Here is a 20,430-nt window from a genome sequence, read left to right as displayed (position 1 = left end):
GGGGCGATGCTCTGCCCCTCCGGGGCGTCGCTCTGTTGCGACCAGAGCCACTCTAGCACCTGGGGCAGAGGCCAAGGAGCCATCCCCAGCGCCCGGGCCATCTTTGCTCCAATGGAGCCTTGGCTGCGGGAGGGGAAGAGAGAGACAGAGAGGAAAGAGAGGGGGAGGGGTGGAGAAGCAGATGGGTGCTTCTCCTGTGTGCCCTGGCTGGGAATCGAACCCGGGACTTCTGCACGCCAGGCCGACGCTCTACCACTGAGCCAACCGGCCAGGGCCGCCTTAGCAGGTTTTGATAGTCAAGGAAAAGTATCTTGTTACTTGTGCAAGTACAGCTTGGTACCATAAAAAGTGTAACACTTCATCTAGAACAGAGGTTCTTTTTAAGAAAACAAAAACCAGTGTTTGTGCGACTGAGATGTTTGTCTTCCCCTTTTCAGCTGACATCTCAGCATCCTTATGCAGAAGTGTTCATCGGCCGGCCACATGTTTGGACTGTTGACCTCAGCAACCAGGACGAAGTTGAGGATGCAGTGAAAGCGATTTTAAGTCAGAAGGTTGTTTCTTTTATTTTATCCTTCCCCCATTTGTAATGTGAACTGAAAAGTGTGGGCTCTTTATTTGAGTAATTAGAATATTTCTGCCTGACCAGGATAGAGCGTTGTACTGGGACAAAGAGGACCCAGGTTCAAAACCCCGAGGTTGCTAGCTTAGTGTGGGGTCATTGGCTCGAGCTTAGAATCATAAACATGACCCCGTGGTCGCTGGCTTGAATCCAAGGTCACTGGCTTGAGCAAGGGGTCACTCGCTCTGCCGGAGCCCCACTGTCAAGGTGCATATGAGAAAACAATCAATGAACAACTAAGGTGCTGCAACAACGAATTGATGCTTCTCATCTCTCTCCCTTTATGTCTGTCTGTTCCTATCTGTCCCTCTTTCTGACACTGTCTCTGTCAAAAAATATATATTTTAAATATCATTTTCATGTCAGCTTAACTGTGGAATCAGAAAATAGCCAAGCCATAGGATTGGACCAGGCATTTCCTGAGTGTCCTGTGAAACGGAGACAGGGCTGGTGCCCAGATGTGTGCGTGGTTCTGTAAACCCTCTGACACGACTGGGGTCCCAGCCACAATAGTGGGAGCTTGTATTACAGTACTTGCTTCAGTGACCTAATTAGTAGCTTTCACAAAGACCCAAAAAGATAGACTCGCCTATCTACAAAAAAGTAAGGGGAAGGAATATTTAAGGAAAATTGGGACATGTTTTTATACGGCAGCTGTGCATTTGGCTTATCTATCTAAACATTTTCTAGAATTTTGTATAAGTAACTAATATCTCTGGACTCTCTTGATCAATTCATCAATATTTATTAAGTACCCACTATAAACCAAGTACCCTCTGAGACACTCTAGGGGACACTCCCTCCAAAGACATGGTCAAGGCTGGCTCCCTGCCTGTGGGAAGCTTACCACCTAGTAGGATTGGTTAACTTATCCTCTCTCCCCACCTAGCACTGTCTTGGACTCTGTCGGCTGTACCCTTTCCCGACACACAGCCCAACAGAGCTCTTTTTACATCCCGTTACGGCTTTTTAAGAGAAGCAGTATGGGCATGGTTGTGAGGGTGGACCGGAAGCACCAGCATCAGGCCTACTTCCCTGTCTTATGGGCACACTGTCACACATGTTGCTTTTTAGTTGTTGTTTTTTTAACAAATTGAAGGTAAGACCTTCTATCAGCAAAAGCTTATGATGGGTTGGGGTTCCAGCTCTGCCACTTAGAAGTAACATCACCTCAGACAGCTGCTTAAGCTGTGAGTCTGTTTCCCCATCTCTAAGGCAGGCTGATGTTATGTACATTGGAGGGAAATTGTGAGGCTTTAATGAGATAATTAATATGAAGAGCTTACGTGCAGTGTCTACCATGTTGTATGTGGTGAATGTTAAGTCAATGTTAGTATTACATATATAATAATAGTCTATTCTTATTTTTGTCATTGATGGTCTGCATTTCCACTAGACTCTAATAAACATGGGAGCAGTGACTATATCTGTCTCACTTTTGTATTCTCAAAACCCAACATAGTGACTGACTGACAGATGGAAGAGGGAGGAGTAGATGTCTCAGAGCTTGTTCAGTGCCAATGACAACTGCGAAAGATTGAGGAGTGGAAGTAGGAGAGGTTTTCCTGGAAAGGGCAGCATTGAGTTAAGTCTTACGGGATGAGCAGGAATTTGCAAAGCTAAACAGAAGTGAGCTCAGAAGGGCATGAGTTCCAGGCACAGTGTGAACAAAGGGAAGAGCCACTTGCCCATGTAAAAATGAAATGTAGTCCACTGAACTGCCCGTTTCAACTTACTCCAAACCTCTCCAGAGGAGCTAGGGCACGGCAGTGCAGCGCCATGTTCGGACGCCTTCGAGGACGCCCTGGGTGTTGAGTTTTGGTGTAACTGCTCAGAGATTCCTGTTAACAACATAGACCATCTCACTCCCGGTCTTCACAGTTTAAAGCAGAAGTTCCCCAGACCTCAGGTGGCCAAGCCAGGGCGTTGCTGAGTGCAGTTGGTGCTGCTGGATCCCATCAACGTGCCTGCTACATAGCTCTAGCTTCCACGCCAAGAAGTCGTTCCATTGGAGATGGAAGGCTTTTCTTCTTTGTTGAGTTTCCAAGTCTCTGAGTGTACTAGTTAAGTCTTAGAACTGCCATAACAAGAAACTAAAAACTTGGTCTAAACAACAGAAATTTATTTTCTTACTGTTTTAGAGGCTAGAATTCTGAAATGAAGATATTGACAGGACCACGGTCCCTTCAAAGCCTCTAGGAGAGGATCCTTCTTTTTTTTTTTTTCTTTTTCATTTTTCTGAAGCTGGAAACAGGGAGAGACAGTCAGACAGACTCCCGCATGCGCCCGACCAGGATCCACCCGGCACGCCCACCATGGGGCGACGCTCTGCCCACCAGGGGGCGATGCTCTGCCCATCCTGGGCGTCGCCATGTTGCAACCAGAGCCACTCTAGCGCCTGAGGCAGAGGCCACAGAGCCATCCCCAGCGCCCGGGCCATCTTTGCTCCAATGGAGCCTTGGCTGCGGGAGGGGAAGAGAGAGACAGAGAGGAAGGTGCGGCGGAGGGGTGGAGAAGCAAATGGGCGCTTCTCCTGTGTGCCCTGGCCAGGAATCGAACCCGGGTCCTCCGCACGCTAGGCCGACGCTCTACCGCTGAGAAGAGGATCCTTCTTTATGTCTCTACCTTCTGGTGGCACAGATGTTCCTTGACTTCCAGCTGCAGCACTTTAACTTCTATCTTTGTCATCATATGGCGGTCTCCCTTTGTCTATCTGTCTGTCTTCTCTACTTCTTATAAGAACATCAATCATATTGGACTGGGGCCCACTCAAATCCAGTATGACCTCATCTTAACTTGATCACATCTTCAGAGACCCTGTTTCCAAGTAAGATCACATGCACAGGTACTGGGACTTAGGACTTCATCGTATCTTTTTTTTTTATGGTGTGGGGGGGGGGCTTGTTGCAACCCACATACTTAGTTATTCCCTTTTAAGAGGAGTAATTTAAAAGCTAATATGGAGGCAGAAAATCTTAGATCATGGAGTTCAAAAATTTTTTAGGAAATAGATCCCTTTGTCAAACAAAAGTCAAGTGGGAATGCCCGACACATAAAGGACTCAGCGTGGGGCACCGGTTTCTGCCCACACTGCAGGAGTCTGCTCTGCTCACGCCGTGGGAACTGGAGTGCGCCACACTGTAAAACCCTGATCGGCCTTCTTCACTTTATTCCAAAAACTATGTAAAGGCATTTATGAAAAAAAAATTATAATGGTAGCTGATACATAGAGAGAGCCTCTTTCTACACACCTAGAATCTTTTTGCATACCTTTATGAGCCATATCCTTCTTCAGTTGAGAAGATTAAGATTTAAGAAAATGAAGTAATTTACTCAAGATCACACAATTAGTAAGTAGTAAAACCTGGTTTGACACCTGATCATTTTCCTAGTTTGTCAAGATAATATAAAAGGGGGTGAAATGCATGAAATGAAGTAAAGGGAAAGAGCAGAGCAGGAAAGAGAGATGCAGTGAGGAATGAGACTAATGTAAACACTGTTGTCACTAAAATCCTTCCCCTTTTAAAAATGGGTCAGAAGTCTGGTGCCAAGCGTTCTTACTTAATTACAAGATTTTAAATACATGACAATCAAAAAAGAAAGCATGACCCATCATTCAGAGGGAAACAGTGAGCAAAACCAGACCTAGTGATGACCCAGGTGTTGGAATTATCATACAGCAACTTTAAAATGCTACGGTAAATATATTAAAAGGCTGGGGGGGGGAGGGAGTGGACAACATATGTGATGAAATAACATATGTGATGAAATGGGGAACTTCAGCAGAAAGAGGGGAACTTTTTAAAAGCCTAATGAGAAGATACTAGTCCTGAAAAGTACAGTATCAGAAATGAAAAACTCTAAAGTGGGCTTATCAGAAAACTGTATGCAGGAGAGGAAAATAACAGTGAACTTGAAGACTTCTCAATAGAAATTATCCATATTGAAACACAAAGAGAAAATGGAGGAGAAGGTGGTCGGATTATGGAAAGTTTCCAAAGCCAGTAGTGCAGCCAGCAAGCATCCTTCCTGTGGCCCTGTGAGTAACAGTCCTTTTTCCACAAAGCTTGACGACCAAGAACTTTCTACCTGCTTCTCCATGACTGGCCCTACTTGGGTTTCTCAGTGACTACATATGGTTTCAGCATTCCCTTTTATTCCATTCCCCAAAAAGGCCTTGACTTGTTCCTGAAGGATTGTCATGCAGAAAACTCTCTTTCGCGTGCATGCGCGCTCGCTCGCGCGCGCGCACACACACACACACACACACACCCTCCAGTCTGCACAACACCTTCTTTGTCAGAAGCTTGCTAGTGTTCTTCAACCCCGAAGCCAGGGATTTGGAGCACTTTCCATGCAGAGGGACCTGTTTCGTCCACAGTAGACGGCTAATGCAACTCTGGATGGCAGAGGTGGCCTAATTTAACTTTTTATTTCTTTCTTTTTTTTTTCTTTTGCTTTTCCTTTATAAAAAAAAATTGGCTTTGTGTCTTTTAAAACAGTGAACTGGGCCACAAAGCAATGAAAGAGTCAGCCTCTCTTTGGTTAAATGAGTTTGGTTGCTAGGTGGACACAGGAAGAACCATTTCATTGTACTGCATTCAGCCCTTTGAATTAATTCACTTCTCTTTCTAATGGATGCCCTTTGGAACATGTGGTAGGGATGGCCCTCGGGTATTCAGCTTGCTTCCTACCACATGATTGGGTCTGTTGTCTCGTGACAGATGACCACTGATGTTTATTTCACTCTAGATATTCTACTTGTCTTTCCAGAAGTGCCAAGTTCTCTGTTGTAGATAGTTTCTGTTATTGTTATTGTTGTTTCTTCTGTGGACCTTTGGGAAAAGACTTATCTCTAGACCAGTTATAGAAAGCTTCTGGCATCATCCAATGGATGAGTAAATAAATAACCTTTAAAAGAAAAGATTTACATTTGGTTTAAAGGGCTGTGTCTGGGCTAGAGAGGACATAGCAAGTGCTAAAGCTTGAGATGAGAAGGCATGAGTTTGGAACAGGGAAGTCAGTTTTTAAAAGTCTTTTGAACTCTTTGGAAATGAACTCTACAGGAATAGAATGACCTCTGTTCTTGCAGAATAATCGTGCCCTGGTATTATAATACTTAATGCTCAGCGTCTTTGAGCTCTGTCTGGATGATTGTGGGCAGGGATGGTGAGATAACTTACTTGTGTGATGCACCATCTAGTTGCATGTTTGAAGATAAGTTATGAAATTACCAATCGTGGTTGAAGATTTCAAGTGTTGTATGTAAGTCAACACACAAAAAAAGGGAGAGGATACGATAAGACCAGCTGCTTGTGTGCCCACAGAAGGCTGTCTTGTCTATCTTTCATTCTATTTCCAGCCAGGCTCAACCCATAGGTATTTTGTCCAGTCCCCCACCCTGTATAGACTCAAGATAGGCAGGTGTAGGTATAAGAAGGAGATGAGGAAAGTGCCCCATCTATCCTCTTGCTGACAATCCTGTTGGGTTCTCCGAAACCGTAACATCCTGGATTGCAGATGCTTTTCTGCCAAGTGAAATTTCCATTTCGGTTAATGCAAACTGGCTGCCCCTGGAAACACAGGCTTCATAATGTTGGCACATGCACTGTGCCGCAGAGATCAAACTCACATTGCTTCCCCTTCCAGCAGGTCTCACTGTACTGACCAGATTGCCTCCCCCACCCCAACAAAGTGCCCTGTAGGTTTCTGGCTACCCTCAGTTAAAGCCTAGCCTCCTTTGCATAGAGATCTCAAGACTTTTGTGGCGGTCCAGGGAACCCTTTTTAGCCTTGTCTCCAGCCTCCGTGATCCTGAGCGCTGCCCTCCTGCTGTCTCCTTTAGTGTCTAATCTCACATTACTCACTGGGCTTGAAATATCTTCCACAACTTGGCTTGCTAGAATCATAGCTGACCTTAAAAGCCAAGCATGAACATACATCTGCTGTGACCTCCCAGCCTCCCAGGACTCTTACATGAATGCTTTGTGGTGCTTTGTCATTCTGTTTTTTCCTCCACATATTTTTTGGGTACATGTCAATCTCACCTACGAAAGTAGAACAATGTTTTTGTCACCATCCTAGGTCCTTAAACCTCCAGAAGTTGGATCATGACCCATTAGAATTATAAAGCATGCTCTGTCATGGTCACCCAGGGAGTCGATCTGTCCTTGGGGGAAGAATGTTTCTTATGACCATAAAGGGTCAAATGAAAACCATGGGAGAAACTGGATGGTAAAAATGAAAACCTGCTAGGTCACCAGACCTGCATGTACCTTGACTGGGTTCTGAGAGGCGTCACAACGACGCAGGTGGGGAGGGGGACAGAAAGACAGCCCTCTGGTCCTGCCTGATGGTCACTTCTCACCCTAAGAAATGTGGTTCCTAAGCAAGCATTCCTTTAATATATGTTCTGCAATTCCAAATATGTTAGGACCTTTCAGCAGTTTATACACATCTTTTAAAAGGACCCCTTTTCAAGTGAAACTTTCTTATGAAAAGAAATGAGTTCCTACGCGTGCCACACTGCTCAGCACTGAGGGCAGAGACCGTCCAGCAGCCCGGCGCTGCCATATGGGGCTTTCCTTCTAACAATGACTCTCCCCCTTTTGATGAATGCCTGCTTTTCTAGGCACTGGGCTAAGTGCTTTACTTTCCCCCACCCCCATATAATCCTCACCATAGCTCCGAAGAGGTAGGTTTTTTTCATCGCTGCTTTTCACATGAAAACCTGAGGCTTAGAGATGGAAGGAAGTGGCTTGCGGTCCTACAGTTAGTTATGAGCAGTGAGGGTGTGAACCAGGTCTCTTGACTGCCGAGTTTACAGTCGTAGCCCCTCACAAAGTTGACTCCAGGTATTGGCACCAGAGTGGGAGTGAGTCATGGAGGACTGGGTCAGCGTCGCATACTGTGCGTCTCCCTCTTTCGTGATACCGTGTTCTGTTTCCACAGATTGAGCCGTACATGCCATATGAATTCACGTGTGAGGGGATGCTACAGAGAATCAACGCTTTCATTGAAAAACAGGTAAGGCTTTTAGAAAACCGCCTGTCTTGGCTGTGTCCTGCTTCCTGTCACCTGAGAGGGCTTTCATGGACAGTTGAGAGCCCACCATGTTTCTGTGGTTATTTTCCTGATTTAAAAAACTCCAGAAGTTGGATCATGGCTCATTAGAATTATAAAGCATGCTCTGTCATGGTCACCCAGGGAGTCGATCTGTCCTTGGGGAAGAATGTTTCTTATGACCATAAAGGGTCAAATGAAAACCATGGGAGAAACTGGATGGTAAAAATAAAAACCTGCTAGGTCAGCAGATCTGCATGTACCTTGACTGGGTTCTGAGAGGCGTCACAATGACGCAGGTGGGGAGGGGGACAGAAAGACAGCCCTCTGGTCCTGCCTGATGGTCACTCCTCACCCTAAGAAATGTGGTTCCTAAGCAAGCATTCCTTTTATATATGTTCTGCAATTCCAAATATGTTAGGACCTTTCAGCAGTTTATACACATCTTTTAAAAGGTCCCCTTTTCAAGTGAAACTTTCTATAAAATCTAAGTGTATAAAACAGATAAAAGCAGAACTTGTATTTCTAACTCAGGGGAAGGTTCTCTAAGTTCCGTGACCCCATCAGGGTGGACGCTATGGTTTGCACTCACAGAGGTACAGGACAGGCATGCCAGTGCCATCATTTATAACATTTGTATTCCTTAGGCTTCAAAGTGACACAGAGCTAGACAAAAATAGACAGACTCAGGACCCCTGTGGGTGGGGAGTATGCAGTTCGCAACCACAGTCCAGAAATAAGGCGCTCCTCTTAAGGGGCAAAGCAGAGTGTCTTGAAGTGATCCAGAAATCTTTACACAATAGTGGATGAGGATTGTGCAGGATGAAATAGCAGTGGTATGTGGGAACTGTCCATAGGCCTAGATCAGAGGCCCAGTATAAGTTTCAAAGGACAGGTCTGAGTTGACAGACTGTGGTGGGCGGTGGGCAGTGGGCAGTGCCGGGTGCTGCTGTTGGAGAGGGAGGGCCACGGGGCACAGGCTTCAGGGTGGCCATCTAATAGTCTCGTTTTTTGCTGGCCACAAGATAGCATGCTCCGCAGCCTACCACCTGGGTCCCAGTCCCACCACCCTGACTTTCTGGTTTATGACTTGGGCCTGTTATTCAGCTTCTCTGTTCCTTTGGTGTCCTCCCCTATAAAATAAGGTCATAGTAGAACCACACAGGGCTCATGTGAGGGTTAAATGAGCTAATATAGACGAAGTGCTTAGACACAGCCTGGCAGATATTGCTCAATAAATGCAAACTAATATGTTGATTACTTAATGCATTATACCATACATAATATTGTATTATATTCTTACGTAAGCATATGTTCCCATATATATAAAATACAGTATTACTTATCAGACTTTACTGTGAGGGTTAAGTATTGGAAGAATTAATCTATTGTTCAGTTTTTGAATGACACCTACATGAAGACAGTATCACCGTCCTAACTCTAGCAGCCATTCACCCACAGACCCGACACCAGTGTGTACCAAGCTCATCTCATTTCATTCACACGTCATCGTGGGAGGTGGCAGCAGTGAGCCCATTCTCTGAGTGGTGGGAGCTGAGACTCGCAGTCACAGGGCTCACAGGCTCTGGGACCGAGGCTTGAACCTGGGTTGGTGGGAGCCCAGGCTGTACCAGGGGCCTGCTGGGGCCTCCGGCATGGCAGGTGGCCCACAGCTATACTTCCTGTGTTTTTTTTTTTTTATCTCGTGGAGCTGCTGGCCCCTCCTGGGGAGTAGGCAGGAGCCACTGAGACCTCCTCTGGCAGTGAGTTTTAACACAGCTCCTAGGACTGTCTCACGGGTGGCTCTCCAGGGTTTTACCAGGACCCTTCCCTGCAGCAGCTTCCGAACCCACCCCCTTTCTTGTCTCCACTTCGTCTCGGTAAAGATGCTTACTCATCACCACAGGCGAAAAGACTCTCAGGTTTATTTGAAGGCTTTTATTTCTTTCTTTCCTAAGACTCTTGAATCCCAGCCAGTCCTTAAAAGTTTTCATGTGACCAGTTTTCTGTAAATTACTCAGTTTCCTTTGAAATGAGAAGGTCATGCTCCCCAAAGAGAGCTCGCTAAATAGTACATAATGCAGGGGCCGCATACAGCTTGTTCATCTCCAAATGCCACGTGCCTAGCCCTCTGCCTGGCACACAGTAGGTGCACAACAACTCTTGGTTGAACTAATGAATAAGTGGATGAGAGGATGAGTGAGCACATGTGCTTTTTTTTTCATGTGTACCAAGAAGCTCATTTTGGACCTTATGATTGGAAAACATGTCACTAAAGTATGCTCATGAAACTGCCATGTCACACCACCTACTGGGCGTGACTTCTAGAGCTCCGTGGCTCATAGAAACCTGGGGGTTTCCTTCATGCCTGCTGTTCATTCATTCATCCACTCTGTAAAACTCGTCAGCTGTGTGCTGGGGACTGTGCTGAGAGTTGGGGAAGAAAAGATATCGAAGGACGAGTCCCTGTCCTCAGCTTCAGATGTCAAAGAGAAGCCAGTCAAGTCCACAGGCAAAGCCCCTGGTGTAGGTTGTGCCCTGTAATAGTGATGTGACCACGATGCTTTGGGAGCTTGTAGCTCGCACCGCAGCAAGAGGAACGGGAGGGACGGCTGATGCTTTGCAGGAGGTGAGTCCTGAAGGCAGGCTGGGGCTGCGGGAGTCAAGACACAAAGGCCTGTGGGAAGAAATAGAGAGACTTCGTGGTGAGTTATCAGCAGTTTGGCTAAGACTGAAGAGAGAGACATTGTGAGAGGAGCAGGCTGGAGGAGGAGACTGACGGTAAAGCAATGTGACGCTCCACTGATGGATGCAGATTTGATTGTGGACGGCAGGAAGCTAAAGAAAGACTGTATTGTAAGGCAGGGTGAGGGCAGTGATGCTGTCAGATTGCTCTTTTAGAAATATCACTCTAGGAATTTTCTAGGTGTTTCTTATTAAACATTCTCCCTGTGCTGCAAAAAGCAATAAAGGAGCTTATTTTGAGTTTATCGCAGCCCCTGTAGAGGGTTTTATTGACGGCATAATGTTCCCCCCAGCTCCACCAGGAAGACAGGAAGCCAGAACTGCATTGGTCTCTGTCTCCAACGATTGCCTCCAGGCCCCAGTGTTTGGGAGCTTTGGGTGTTCATTATTTTTGCAGCTAGAGGAATATCTTCAAAGATCAGTGAGCCTGGAGAGAGGGGTGTTTCTGGTTTGAACAGGAAAGCCTCAAGCTTTGAAGAGGTGGTAACACCTCAAGCTTCCCGGAGGAGCCACGGCTCTAATTAGGCTGATCTCTGCCTGCAAGTCCTCCCTGTGATCTACAGGGGGAACAAGGGAGCTTTTATTCCAGAACCCTTTCAGAGGTGTCCATCATGTTCACCCAAGGCAGCGGGAGCCAGAGGAAGCCAATTGACAGCAATTGTGGAAGCCCTAGGCTTCAGTGTACAGTTGAGCGGTTGACAGCAGGAAGCCTACCTCATACCCAGTCTATCCCAGCTAGAGCACCCAACAGGAAAGAATCCTGGCTTTAGGAAAACCACTCCTTTTTCCCTTTAATGTCCTAGCCTCCCTTTTACTGTACTAAAATGTTGATTTGAATTGCAAGTGCTTTTAAATCATCTCTCTAAATGAGGTCCTCTCTCCAGCAGCAGGGGGTTCATGCCAAGGCAGAAATCCCTTGTGATCTAAGATCAAGAGCACCATTCTTCCTTAACCCAAGTGGGGCCAAGCCTATTAAGGCTTTCATTAATTTCTTGGGAAGACTTAGGTATCTGCCTCAGGCCAGACAGTATAGCAGGTTCTTTTAGAGGAATGACAATGTTCAGGTGGATTCTGAAAACCACACCTATGCTCTTCGACCCTATTTTCTACTTCTGGTATAGACCTTATAAATATGGAGGGTGGTTGTGCTCACATTATTTTGCAAAGAGCTGTTTAGCTTACATGCATTCTGGACACATGGAGGGAAAAACAAGTGGACTCCAGAAGCCACTGTGGAATCAGCTTTAGTTCCAGGGAAGTCAGCTCCTCGGAACCCATGTGAGCCCGCTGGGGAGTGAGGATGAGTCTGGTAGTGAATCTGGGTCGTCCAGGTAGAGGGAATGTTGGAGATGACAGTTGCAGGGCAAGAAGAAAAGGAATTGAAAAGGAGAGAAGTTATCACTAGCTTGGGGACTGTTTTGCTCTTTTGAAAAATCATCTCTACTGTTTGCCTAGCTATTCCTAATCCCAAGGACACTGGGCAACGATTAAGCAGTGGGCTCTGTCCCCACTTTCTTTGTTACCCTGGGCAAGTTTCCTAACCATTGCTGTTTCTATTCTGTGGAATGGAGATAACACCCCACCGGGCTGGTAGAGGAATCAATAGAGTAATACATGTTCCGGGCTGAGACGGTGCTGGCACAGACTGCCACCGCAGGAGCCCAGGAACCAAGCAAGGTGTGCTTTTCAAACAGCTTTGTTGAGGTATCGTTTCCACAGCATAAAATTCATTCCATGTAAGGAAACAATTCAGTGATTTTTTTAAGCTAATTGATACCTGTGTAGTTACCACGACAATCTAGTTTAATAATGATTTCGTCACCCCAAAAAGCTTGTCTGAGACTACTGTGGTCTCAGACAAGGCCCTTGCTCCCTAACCCCAGCCCCAGGAAAAGGCTGACCTGTGTTCTGTCTGTAGATGTGCCTCTGCCGGAGGTTTTTGGCTTCTCGGCATGTCTGTGAGGGTTGTGCGTGTTGTCACATATATCCGCCATTCCTCCTTTTCCACTGCTGACTGGGAGCCCATCGTATGACTGCACCACTATTTGTCCATCCACCAGTCGCTGGGCAGTGAGGCTGTTTCGTCCTTTTGGCTATTGAGGCGAATGCTGCTGTGAACATTCCCATGCTCGTGGATATGAGCTTTCCTTCTTCCTGAGCCGACTCCTCCCAGTGCAGGAGAATGGCTGTGAGAGGGTTAAGTCAGCCTCTCCTGAGTGAGCTTTTCCGCGCTGATTTGCGTGGGTAGAGCTCACCCCTGGAGATTAGTCACTGCAGCTCAGTTTCCCCACCCCTTCTCTGTGGCCCTGGTGGGAACACAGATTCACGCAGGGCCAGGAAGCGGCCCCCGGGGCTACCTGTGGGTGGAGCTCACTCTTCTGAGGACAGCGCAGGCTGAGACTGGCAGCGACCAACAGACAACTGCAGTCTGTTTGATCTGGTCAGCCACTCAGGTCAGCCTGAACACTTTTTCTGTACCAGGCCCTGAACTTCCCAGGTGTAATACACATGACGAATGTGTCCCTTACCCCTCAAATAACGGGGTGAGCTTGGCCCAAACCCAGTTTCATGACCTAGAACTTGGCCACTCCCCACCCCACCACTGTTTTCTTTCTTTAACAAATTCCTGACCTTACATGCTCCAGATCCTGCCTCCAGCCCTACAGCTGAATCTGTCTTTTTGGATCCAGCAATGTGAATTTTCGCAGAAAGCCACGTGGACCTGCTAGGTCAGGGACGTAGTGATGCTGTTAAAGGTTTGGCCTGGACTGGGTGGGGGTGAAAAGTTTGTGGAGAAGTCCCACTCCCTGCAGCCAGGAGGGAGGGCAAGCCAGCCCCCCCCACTGGGCGCTTCTGCGCGGGGGCGCGCCCCCCCCCAGCTCGTTTGGTCATTGGTGAGTAGCGTCCCCTCTGCGAGGCGCGCCCCCCCCCCCCCCCAGCTCGTTTGGTCATTGGTGAGCAGCGTCCCCTCTGCGCAGGCGCGCCCCCCCCCCCCCCAGCTCGTTTGGTCATTGGTGAGCAGCGTCCCCTCTGCGCAGGCGCCCCCCCCCCCCAGCTCGTTTGGTCATTGGTGAGCAGCGTCCCCTCTGCGCAGGCGCGCCCCCCCCCCCAGCTCGTTTGGTCATTGGTGAGCAGCGTCCCCTCCGGCAGTCACTTGGCCTTCGTTACCAAGGCAGCAGCACCCTTACTGCTGTTTTCACAGTAAGTTGTGGGGTTTTTTGTTCAGAACATTGCTTTTGCTATAAATTTAGGTTGATTAATAAGCCCTTCTCATTACAAATACTGCAAGAAAATTTCAGACTAGTCGAGCAAATTGAGGGAAATTCAGTGACTGGTTGAAGTAGTTATTAGAGAGGAATGCAGGTGTTCTGTGTTCTGAGTGGGCGTGTTAACCAGATTGGAAATTACTATTTATATCTCATTTTAGCTGCATAGAGCCTCACTCAGTTAAAATACTGTTCTTTCCTACCTCTACTCTCAAAGCTCCAGGATGTCCAGCCATTGAGTTTGGTTCAACAGCTCTTTATTGAGAGCCAGTTATCTGCAAAGTACTGTGTTAGTGATACGCCACTAACTCCTACTCAGCCTACAAAACCAAGCCCAGAAGTCCTCGTTTCCTGGAAGCCTTCTCAGATAGCTACCACCATCACCCTTCCCCTCCCCACACAGTTAATTATTTCTTCTCCTCCAAGTGGCCCATGCATTCCTGTTTGGACATCTGTTTTGTAAAGTTAATTTTTTTTTTTTTTTTTTTTGCAACAGAGAGGGACAGATAGAGACAGACAGGGAGAGAGAGAGATGAGAAGTATCAATTCTTTTTTTTTTTTTTTTTTATCTTTCTGAAGTTGGAAACAGGGAGGCAGTCAGACAGACTCCCACATGCGCCTGACCGGGATCCACCCGGCACGCCCACCAGGGGCGACGCTCTGCCCATCTGGGGCGTTGCTCTGTTGCAACCAGAGCCATTCTAGTGCCTGAGGCAGAAGCCCTAGAGCCGTCCTCAGCGTCCAGCCAACTTTGCTCCAATCAAACCTTGGCTGCGGGAGGGGAAGAGAGAGAGGGAGGAAAGAGAGGGGGAGGGGTGGAAAAGCAGATGGGCGCTTCTCCTGTGTGCCCTGGCTGGGAATCGAACCCGGGACTCCTGCATGCCAGGCCGATGCTCTACCACTGAGCAAACCAGCCAGGGCCGAGAAGTATCAATTCTTTGTTGAGGCACCCCCTGCACAGGTGTGGGGAGCTCAGGATGGGGCTGGGCCAGTCATTCCCTGGATCTAGAGGGAGTGCCTTGATTGGGGGGGGGGGCTACAGCAGAGTGAGTGACCCCTTGCTCAAGCCAGCAACCTTGGGCTCGAGCCAGCGGCCAGTGACCTTTGGGCTTAAGCCAGCAACCATAGCATCATGTCTATGATCCCACACTCAAGCTAGTGACCCCACGCTCAAGCTAGTGAGTCCACGTTCAAACCAGATGAGCCTGTGCTCAAGCCGACGACCTTGGGGTCTCAAACCTGGGTCCTCCACGTCCCAGGCCAGTGTTCTATCCACCGTGTCACCACCTGGTCAGGCTGTACTGTTCTTCAATTTTTTTAAAGTTGGCCTCTTGGCACTGGGTACTGGGCACTGAGCCTTTGAGCCTAGGGACTGGGCTTCACTCACAGTCATATTTCTTTCATCTAGGAAAGACTTTAACAGTAATTTGTAAAGTTTTGAATGGATGATGAGAAAACCTTTAAAACCAACATGTGAGACATGAGTGTTTCATGGAAGTTTGCTGAACAAAGATGCCTGGGTCTGGTCTGAAGCCATTGTCTCTCTCCTGTGCTGTTGCATAGCTTCCTGTCTCTCTTCCTGCTCTCTGTTCTCAGCACAGCAGTACCTGTCATTCTGTCCCTGGAGGTGGCCCTGACATGGGGCCCTTCAACTCAAAGCACTTTGTGACCTTCAGGTTCTTGACTTCACACAGAAAAGAATTCAAGAGCCAATGCAAGTGTAAGAGAGAAAGCGAGTGTTATTTGGGTTGAGAGGAAGAAGCCAGGATATGGGTTCCAGGAGACAGCACAGGGGCGGGGGGGGGGGGGGGGAGGGGGCCTGGACCAGCTGCCGCCACCTGCTACTCCTGCACGTCTCACCGGGCGCCCCTGTGAAAGGCCACGTCTGAGTGGACACGTCAGGCACCAGTGAGCTGCGTGCCTGAGTCAGTCAGTTCATGGGATTTTATGTGTTTCCAGGGGTGGATTGTTTCTGAACCTTGTGCCACCAATGTCTGTTCTGCCCCTTGGGAGGGGTCTTATTTCTAATTTGGTCCATTCTGGAAGCATCATAGCATTCACCCCCTAGGTGGGCAGGCCTTTCTACTTGTGGTGTCAGTTTCCATTATAATGATGTTATAATGTGATTTGGGGCCCTTTCTGGTCAATTTTCCTTCTCTCTTGGATTGATCTGGTTTTAGCCAGTTCTTGTTGTCATTGACTTCTGTGATCACCACAGGAGTTTCCTGCCATAAACTGTTTCCTGTTGATCACGCACAGAGGGGTGGGGGCTCTGTTGAGAGGACACAGCATCTCATTGGCCTGTGATGTCTGCCCCTACTCCCTATTCCACTTGTCAGGAACTTTTCCTAACTTCTTTCTTTCCTGCCTTGGCGCCTCTGCCCAGAGCTCTCCAGTGGCTGCCATCTTGCCCAGAGAAGCCACTGCTTTAGGTGGGCACTGAGTCCCTGGGACCTCCCAGACCGCATGTCCTCCCAGTCCCGGCCCCAGCGCGCACACACCGCTCACGTCACATGGAATTCTCTGCTCCTTTGGGGGCCTGCTGGGCAGTCCGTCCCCGAGCCTCCGACCTTGGCCTGCGTCTGGGGCGTGTTCTTCCCGGTGCCTGCCTGGCTCCCCTTCACTTCCTCTGTCTCCGCAGATGCCGCCTTCTCGCGATGCCTTGTCTGGACGCCCTCTCCCCCAGCGCTCTCCGTCCCTTTCCTCACACCATTCTTTTCAGAGCACTTGCCACCTTTTAACGTCTTCTGTGTAATTTATCTTGTTTTTCTGCCCCCCTCATTGAAGATAAGCTCTATAGAAGCAGGCCTTTTGTGGTTCCTTTAATTTTCTTTCCCACCAAGTCACCCCCAAGGGCCTAGAAGAGTCCCTTGCACATAGTAAGAGTAAGAGCCAACGCAGATGGTGGTGTTCATACCGGGCACTTCTCTGAGCACTTTACAACTTTACACATTATAATTAATTCGGCCCCCTCCACAGCTCTCGGTGGTGGCAGTAGATTTTTTTGCATTTTACAGCAGAAAACTGAGGCCAGATTATATAACCAGCCAAGATCTTTCAGCTGGGAATTAGAGGAGCTACATTCAAACCCAGGCTGTCTGAGTTCTGAACACTCAGGGTTTTCTGCTTCTCCGTGACCATTTTGTTGAGTGAGTGAGTGAGTGGATGCTGACAGCCAGGACACAGCCGCGTTGCGTGCTAGCCTGCGCGGACGTGGACTGAAACCTGTGACCTTCGCCCTTCCATGAGCACCTGGCGGGGGCGTGACCTAGGGGTGGGGAGGGGCTAGGACAGGGCTGCACTACAGGTGCCCCTGCGAGCCTCTGGACAAAGGGACCGCTCTCCTGGACAAACTGTCATCTATAAGCCAGGCAACTCAACTTTCCCCCTCAGACCCCGGCAGCAGATAATGGTCAACCTTGAAATGTTATCTTTAACCTCGTCTTACCTCATAGGACTTATATACGGATTGAAGGGAAGATGGTATTCCCCATTGTGGTTGTGACTGCAGGCAGAGAAAGCTTAAGGGACATCTGGGGAGTCCCCCAGCTGGAGCCAGAATCCTAGCCCAGATCCCCCTGCTGCCCCTGCCTTACCTGGGGGAAGCCACAGGGCTCGTGCTCACTGGGAACACCTTCAGGCCCCTGCTGTTCCGTTTTACCAGCTGGCTCACCACGCCTTAAGAAGGTCTTGCTGCTGTGTTTGCTAATTCCGATCTACTGGCCCCCAAAACAGACTTCTGAGAGGATGCCAGACCAACCCCAGAGATGGGGGCACAAGTGCACGTGTAACTGAGCTACGCTCGCCTGCTGAAGGGGACCTTAAAGAGGTCGGCTACAGTGGTTTACTTTGAAGGGACCCCATGGGACAGGTCTACCCTGCAGCATAGCTGTGGGGGCATGTCCTTTGTGCAGGCCCCAGGTTGCCAGGCCGCCCTGCTCAGATGTAGTGCAGGGCTGCCCCAGGTTCTGCTGATGGCCACACTGCAGTGCCTCCAGCCTCTGGATGGGGCACAGGTGACCCCTCCATGGAGGAACAGGAAGGAGGAGGAGAGCAGGAGTGGACCACCTGCTGTTCGCCAGCCTTCTGCTTGGCCCCATCACATAGTCTGTGGCCATCACTTTCTTCTGCAGACGACTGATGGAGACAAGACCAGACTGGGTAGCATGCCCAGAGCACCACGGGATAACGGCCTCAAATCCGGACCTTCTGACCTGAAGTGCCTTCCTTGGTCTCAGCATCTCCTCCTCTAACATGGCAGAGTCTCTCTCCTCATTTATTTTACCCCTAGGACTACTCCACATACCATAAGAGGCTGAAATTGAATAAGGAGCAAAGTTTCTTAAGATACTGCTAAACTCGGCCTGACCTGGGGTGGCGCAGTGGGTAAAGCATCGACCTGGAAATGCTGAGGTCGCTGGTTCGAAACCCTGGGCTTGCCTGGTCAAGGCACATATGGGAGTTGATGCTTCCAGCTCCTCCCCCCTTCTCTCTCTCTGTCTCTCTCTCTCCTCTCTCTCCCTCTCTGTCTCTCTCTCCCCCTCTCTCTCCTCTCTAAAAAATGAATAAATAAATAAAAAAAACACACACACAAAAAAGATACTGCTAAACTCAGTATGTATAGAGACAGCACCCTCAGCTCTAACTGCTCGTAAGCGTCATAAAAGGAAGAACGTTCTACAGTTTTCTTATAAGCTCTAAAAGCCAGTCTAAGCCTTCAGCCATGGTGGATTTCCAATCCCCCGGCCTAATCAAGGGTTGGGCCACCTAACGAGAGAAATTCTCACTTGGTTGCTAGTGATGTAGGTGGCACAATCTGACCAAGGTCTTTCTCGTTCTTTGTTCTGTACAGTCTCACTGTAGGCTTTGGTATACAGTGGATTTAAAACCTCTTTATCATAATGCTTAAAGGCTATAGAAATTAGCTGGTATTGCCTAAAGGTATATAAACAAAGTTGCTTACCTTAGCCTGAAAAGAAAAAAAAAACAAATAAAAAAGCATCACTTAACCTTTTCCCATTATTCATGCACCCACTCAGCTCTGCTCAGCAATTGCTACATTGGTCATCTGTGATTTCCTTTTCCCTGTTTGATGACAGCCATCCTCCTGGGATGGAAGAGTATACGGGCCATCCAGTACCTTTGCTTATGCTGCCAGACGGAGAGGGACCGCTCCCAGGGGACACTCGGTCCCACTCAGGGTGCCAGTCTGTGCAGTCATACCGTCACCCTTGGCATCCAGACCAAATTCACGTGCTGCCTGCCCGTGCCACAGTAAGCATGCGGGTGGTTCTCAAGATTACCACGAGCCTGACGAGTCAGACAAGGGTCTTCCCACCCAGTGAGTGGTCTGTCTGTGGCGGTGCCCAGAGCTGAGTGGTCAGACTCTCGCTTACCCTCCCACCACGCGTCACTTTCAGAAGATGAAGCTGGATCCTACCATCTCTAACTATCCCATTATAGTTCTCTTGTCTCTGGGTTATTACTCTTCTCAGCTGATATAAATCTGGGTCTAGGTTTCCCGACCACCATGCAGGGAAGGGTTTCTGTCTGTTAACTACAAAACTCATCCAAACTCAATCACACGTGTCACCCCCACCCCCCCGTAGAATCATGGGATGTGGAGGACGTAGGTGGGCTTGCTTATGTTTGGGGTCTCGGCCATCGATTTGAGCAGACTAGAATAGAAGCCACCCAAGTGCTCCCTCCTACCTGCCATGCCTTCCGCAGCCGTGACAGCATCTGTCCTTCTGGAGGGAGGGAGGGAGGGAGAAAGAAGTAAGAACGGGTGGAAACCATCAGCGTCTTCATCTTTATTTTTCTCATGAGGATACTGAAGGCTGAAAACCGTTATGAATTTTGCCCACAGTTTCACAGCTGCTAGAAGGGGCAGGGTGTACCCTCAGAGCCGCTGCCTGGGCCGCGTTCGCTTTGCCCTCTGTTTTCATTTTGCTTGCTAAAAGTAATATAAGCACAGGGTTTTTTTTTAAATTGCAAGTGCTACAGAAGCCCCCCGCCCCCTCGGCTGCAGCTCAGGCCACATTCCAGAGCTGCCCCTCCCTCACCTGAGCACCGGCTGGGTCAGGCTCCTCTGCCCTCCCAGACCTGGAACGATCCTTGGCCTGCAGCAGGCCTGGGGTGGTTCGTCAGCTCCTTGTGCACACAGAGAAGAAGAAGAAAACTCGAGGAAAAATAAGATATTCCAGAAGGACACACATTGAGAAGTATCTTCCTTACCAGCCCTGGCCCAGTTCTCCGTTTCCTTTCTCAGTGGCACCCATGCCAGCCAGAGACGGTCCTGCAGGAACAAGTGCATGTCCCTCCACCCTCTGCTTCCCTTCTCTATATGTTCTGGAGACATGGAAACCTGCTGCAGTTTAAACAGTTACCTATGTAAATGCAGCTCTCAGGTTGTCTCTTTTCCTCCCCTCCCCTCTCCTCCCCTCTTCTTCTTTTCAAGTGAGAGTAGAGATAGTGAAACAGATTCCTGCATGCACCCCACCCAGAATCCACCCCGTCAACTTCCATCCTTGGCCGATGCTTGAATCAACCAACTATTTTTAGCACCTGAGGCTAATGCTGAAACCAACGGAGCTATCCCTCCGTTGTGCCTGGGGCCAACCCTCAAACCAATCAAACCACTGGCTGCAGAAGGGGAGGAGAGAGAGAAAGGAGGGGGAGAGAAGCAGTCACTTCTCCTGTGTGCCCTGACTGGGAATTAAACCCAGGACATCTA

General features: G+C 48.7%; 1 protein-coding gene across 7 annotated transcripts in view; it reads left to right on the top strand.

Moving 5' to 3' along the window:
• Window positions 1-20,430, top strand: part of MGAT5 (alpha-1,6-mannosylglycoprotein 6-beta-N-acetylglucosaminyltransferase) — a 384,044-nt gene that overhangs the window by 352,254 nt on the left and 11,360 nt on the right. For 6 of the 7 annotated variants that reach the window (XM_066233788.1, XM_066233787.1, XM_066233786.1 and 3 more), the window contains exons 14-15: window positions 438-554; window positions 7,573-7,647. In XM_066233788.1, the coding sequence (XP_066089885.1) occupies window positions 438-554; window positions 7,573-7,647 (192 nt within the window). The remainder of the gene's footprint in view (window positions 1-437; window positions 555-7,572; window positions 7,648-20,430) is intronic. The other variant, XM_066233790.1, reaches the window with a different exon arrangement.

This window comes from Saccopteryx bilineata, chromosome 5 (genome assembly GCF_036850765.1).
Source record: "Saccopteryx bilineata isolate mSacBil1 chromosome 5, mSacBil1_pri_phased_curated, whole genome shotgun sequence".
Classification (NCBI taxonomy): domain Eukaryota; kingdom Metazoa; phylum Chordata; class Mammalia; order Chiroptera; family Emballonuridae; genus Saccopteryx; species Saccopteryx bilineata.
The sequence above is the reverse complement of the archived record's forward strand: the minus strand, read 5'-3'. Positions and strand labels throughout refer to the sequence as shown.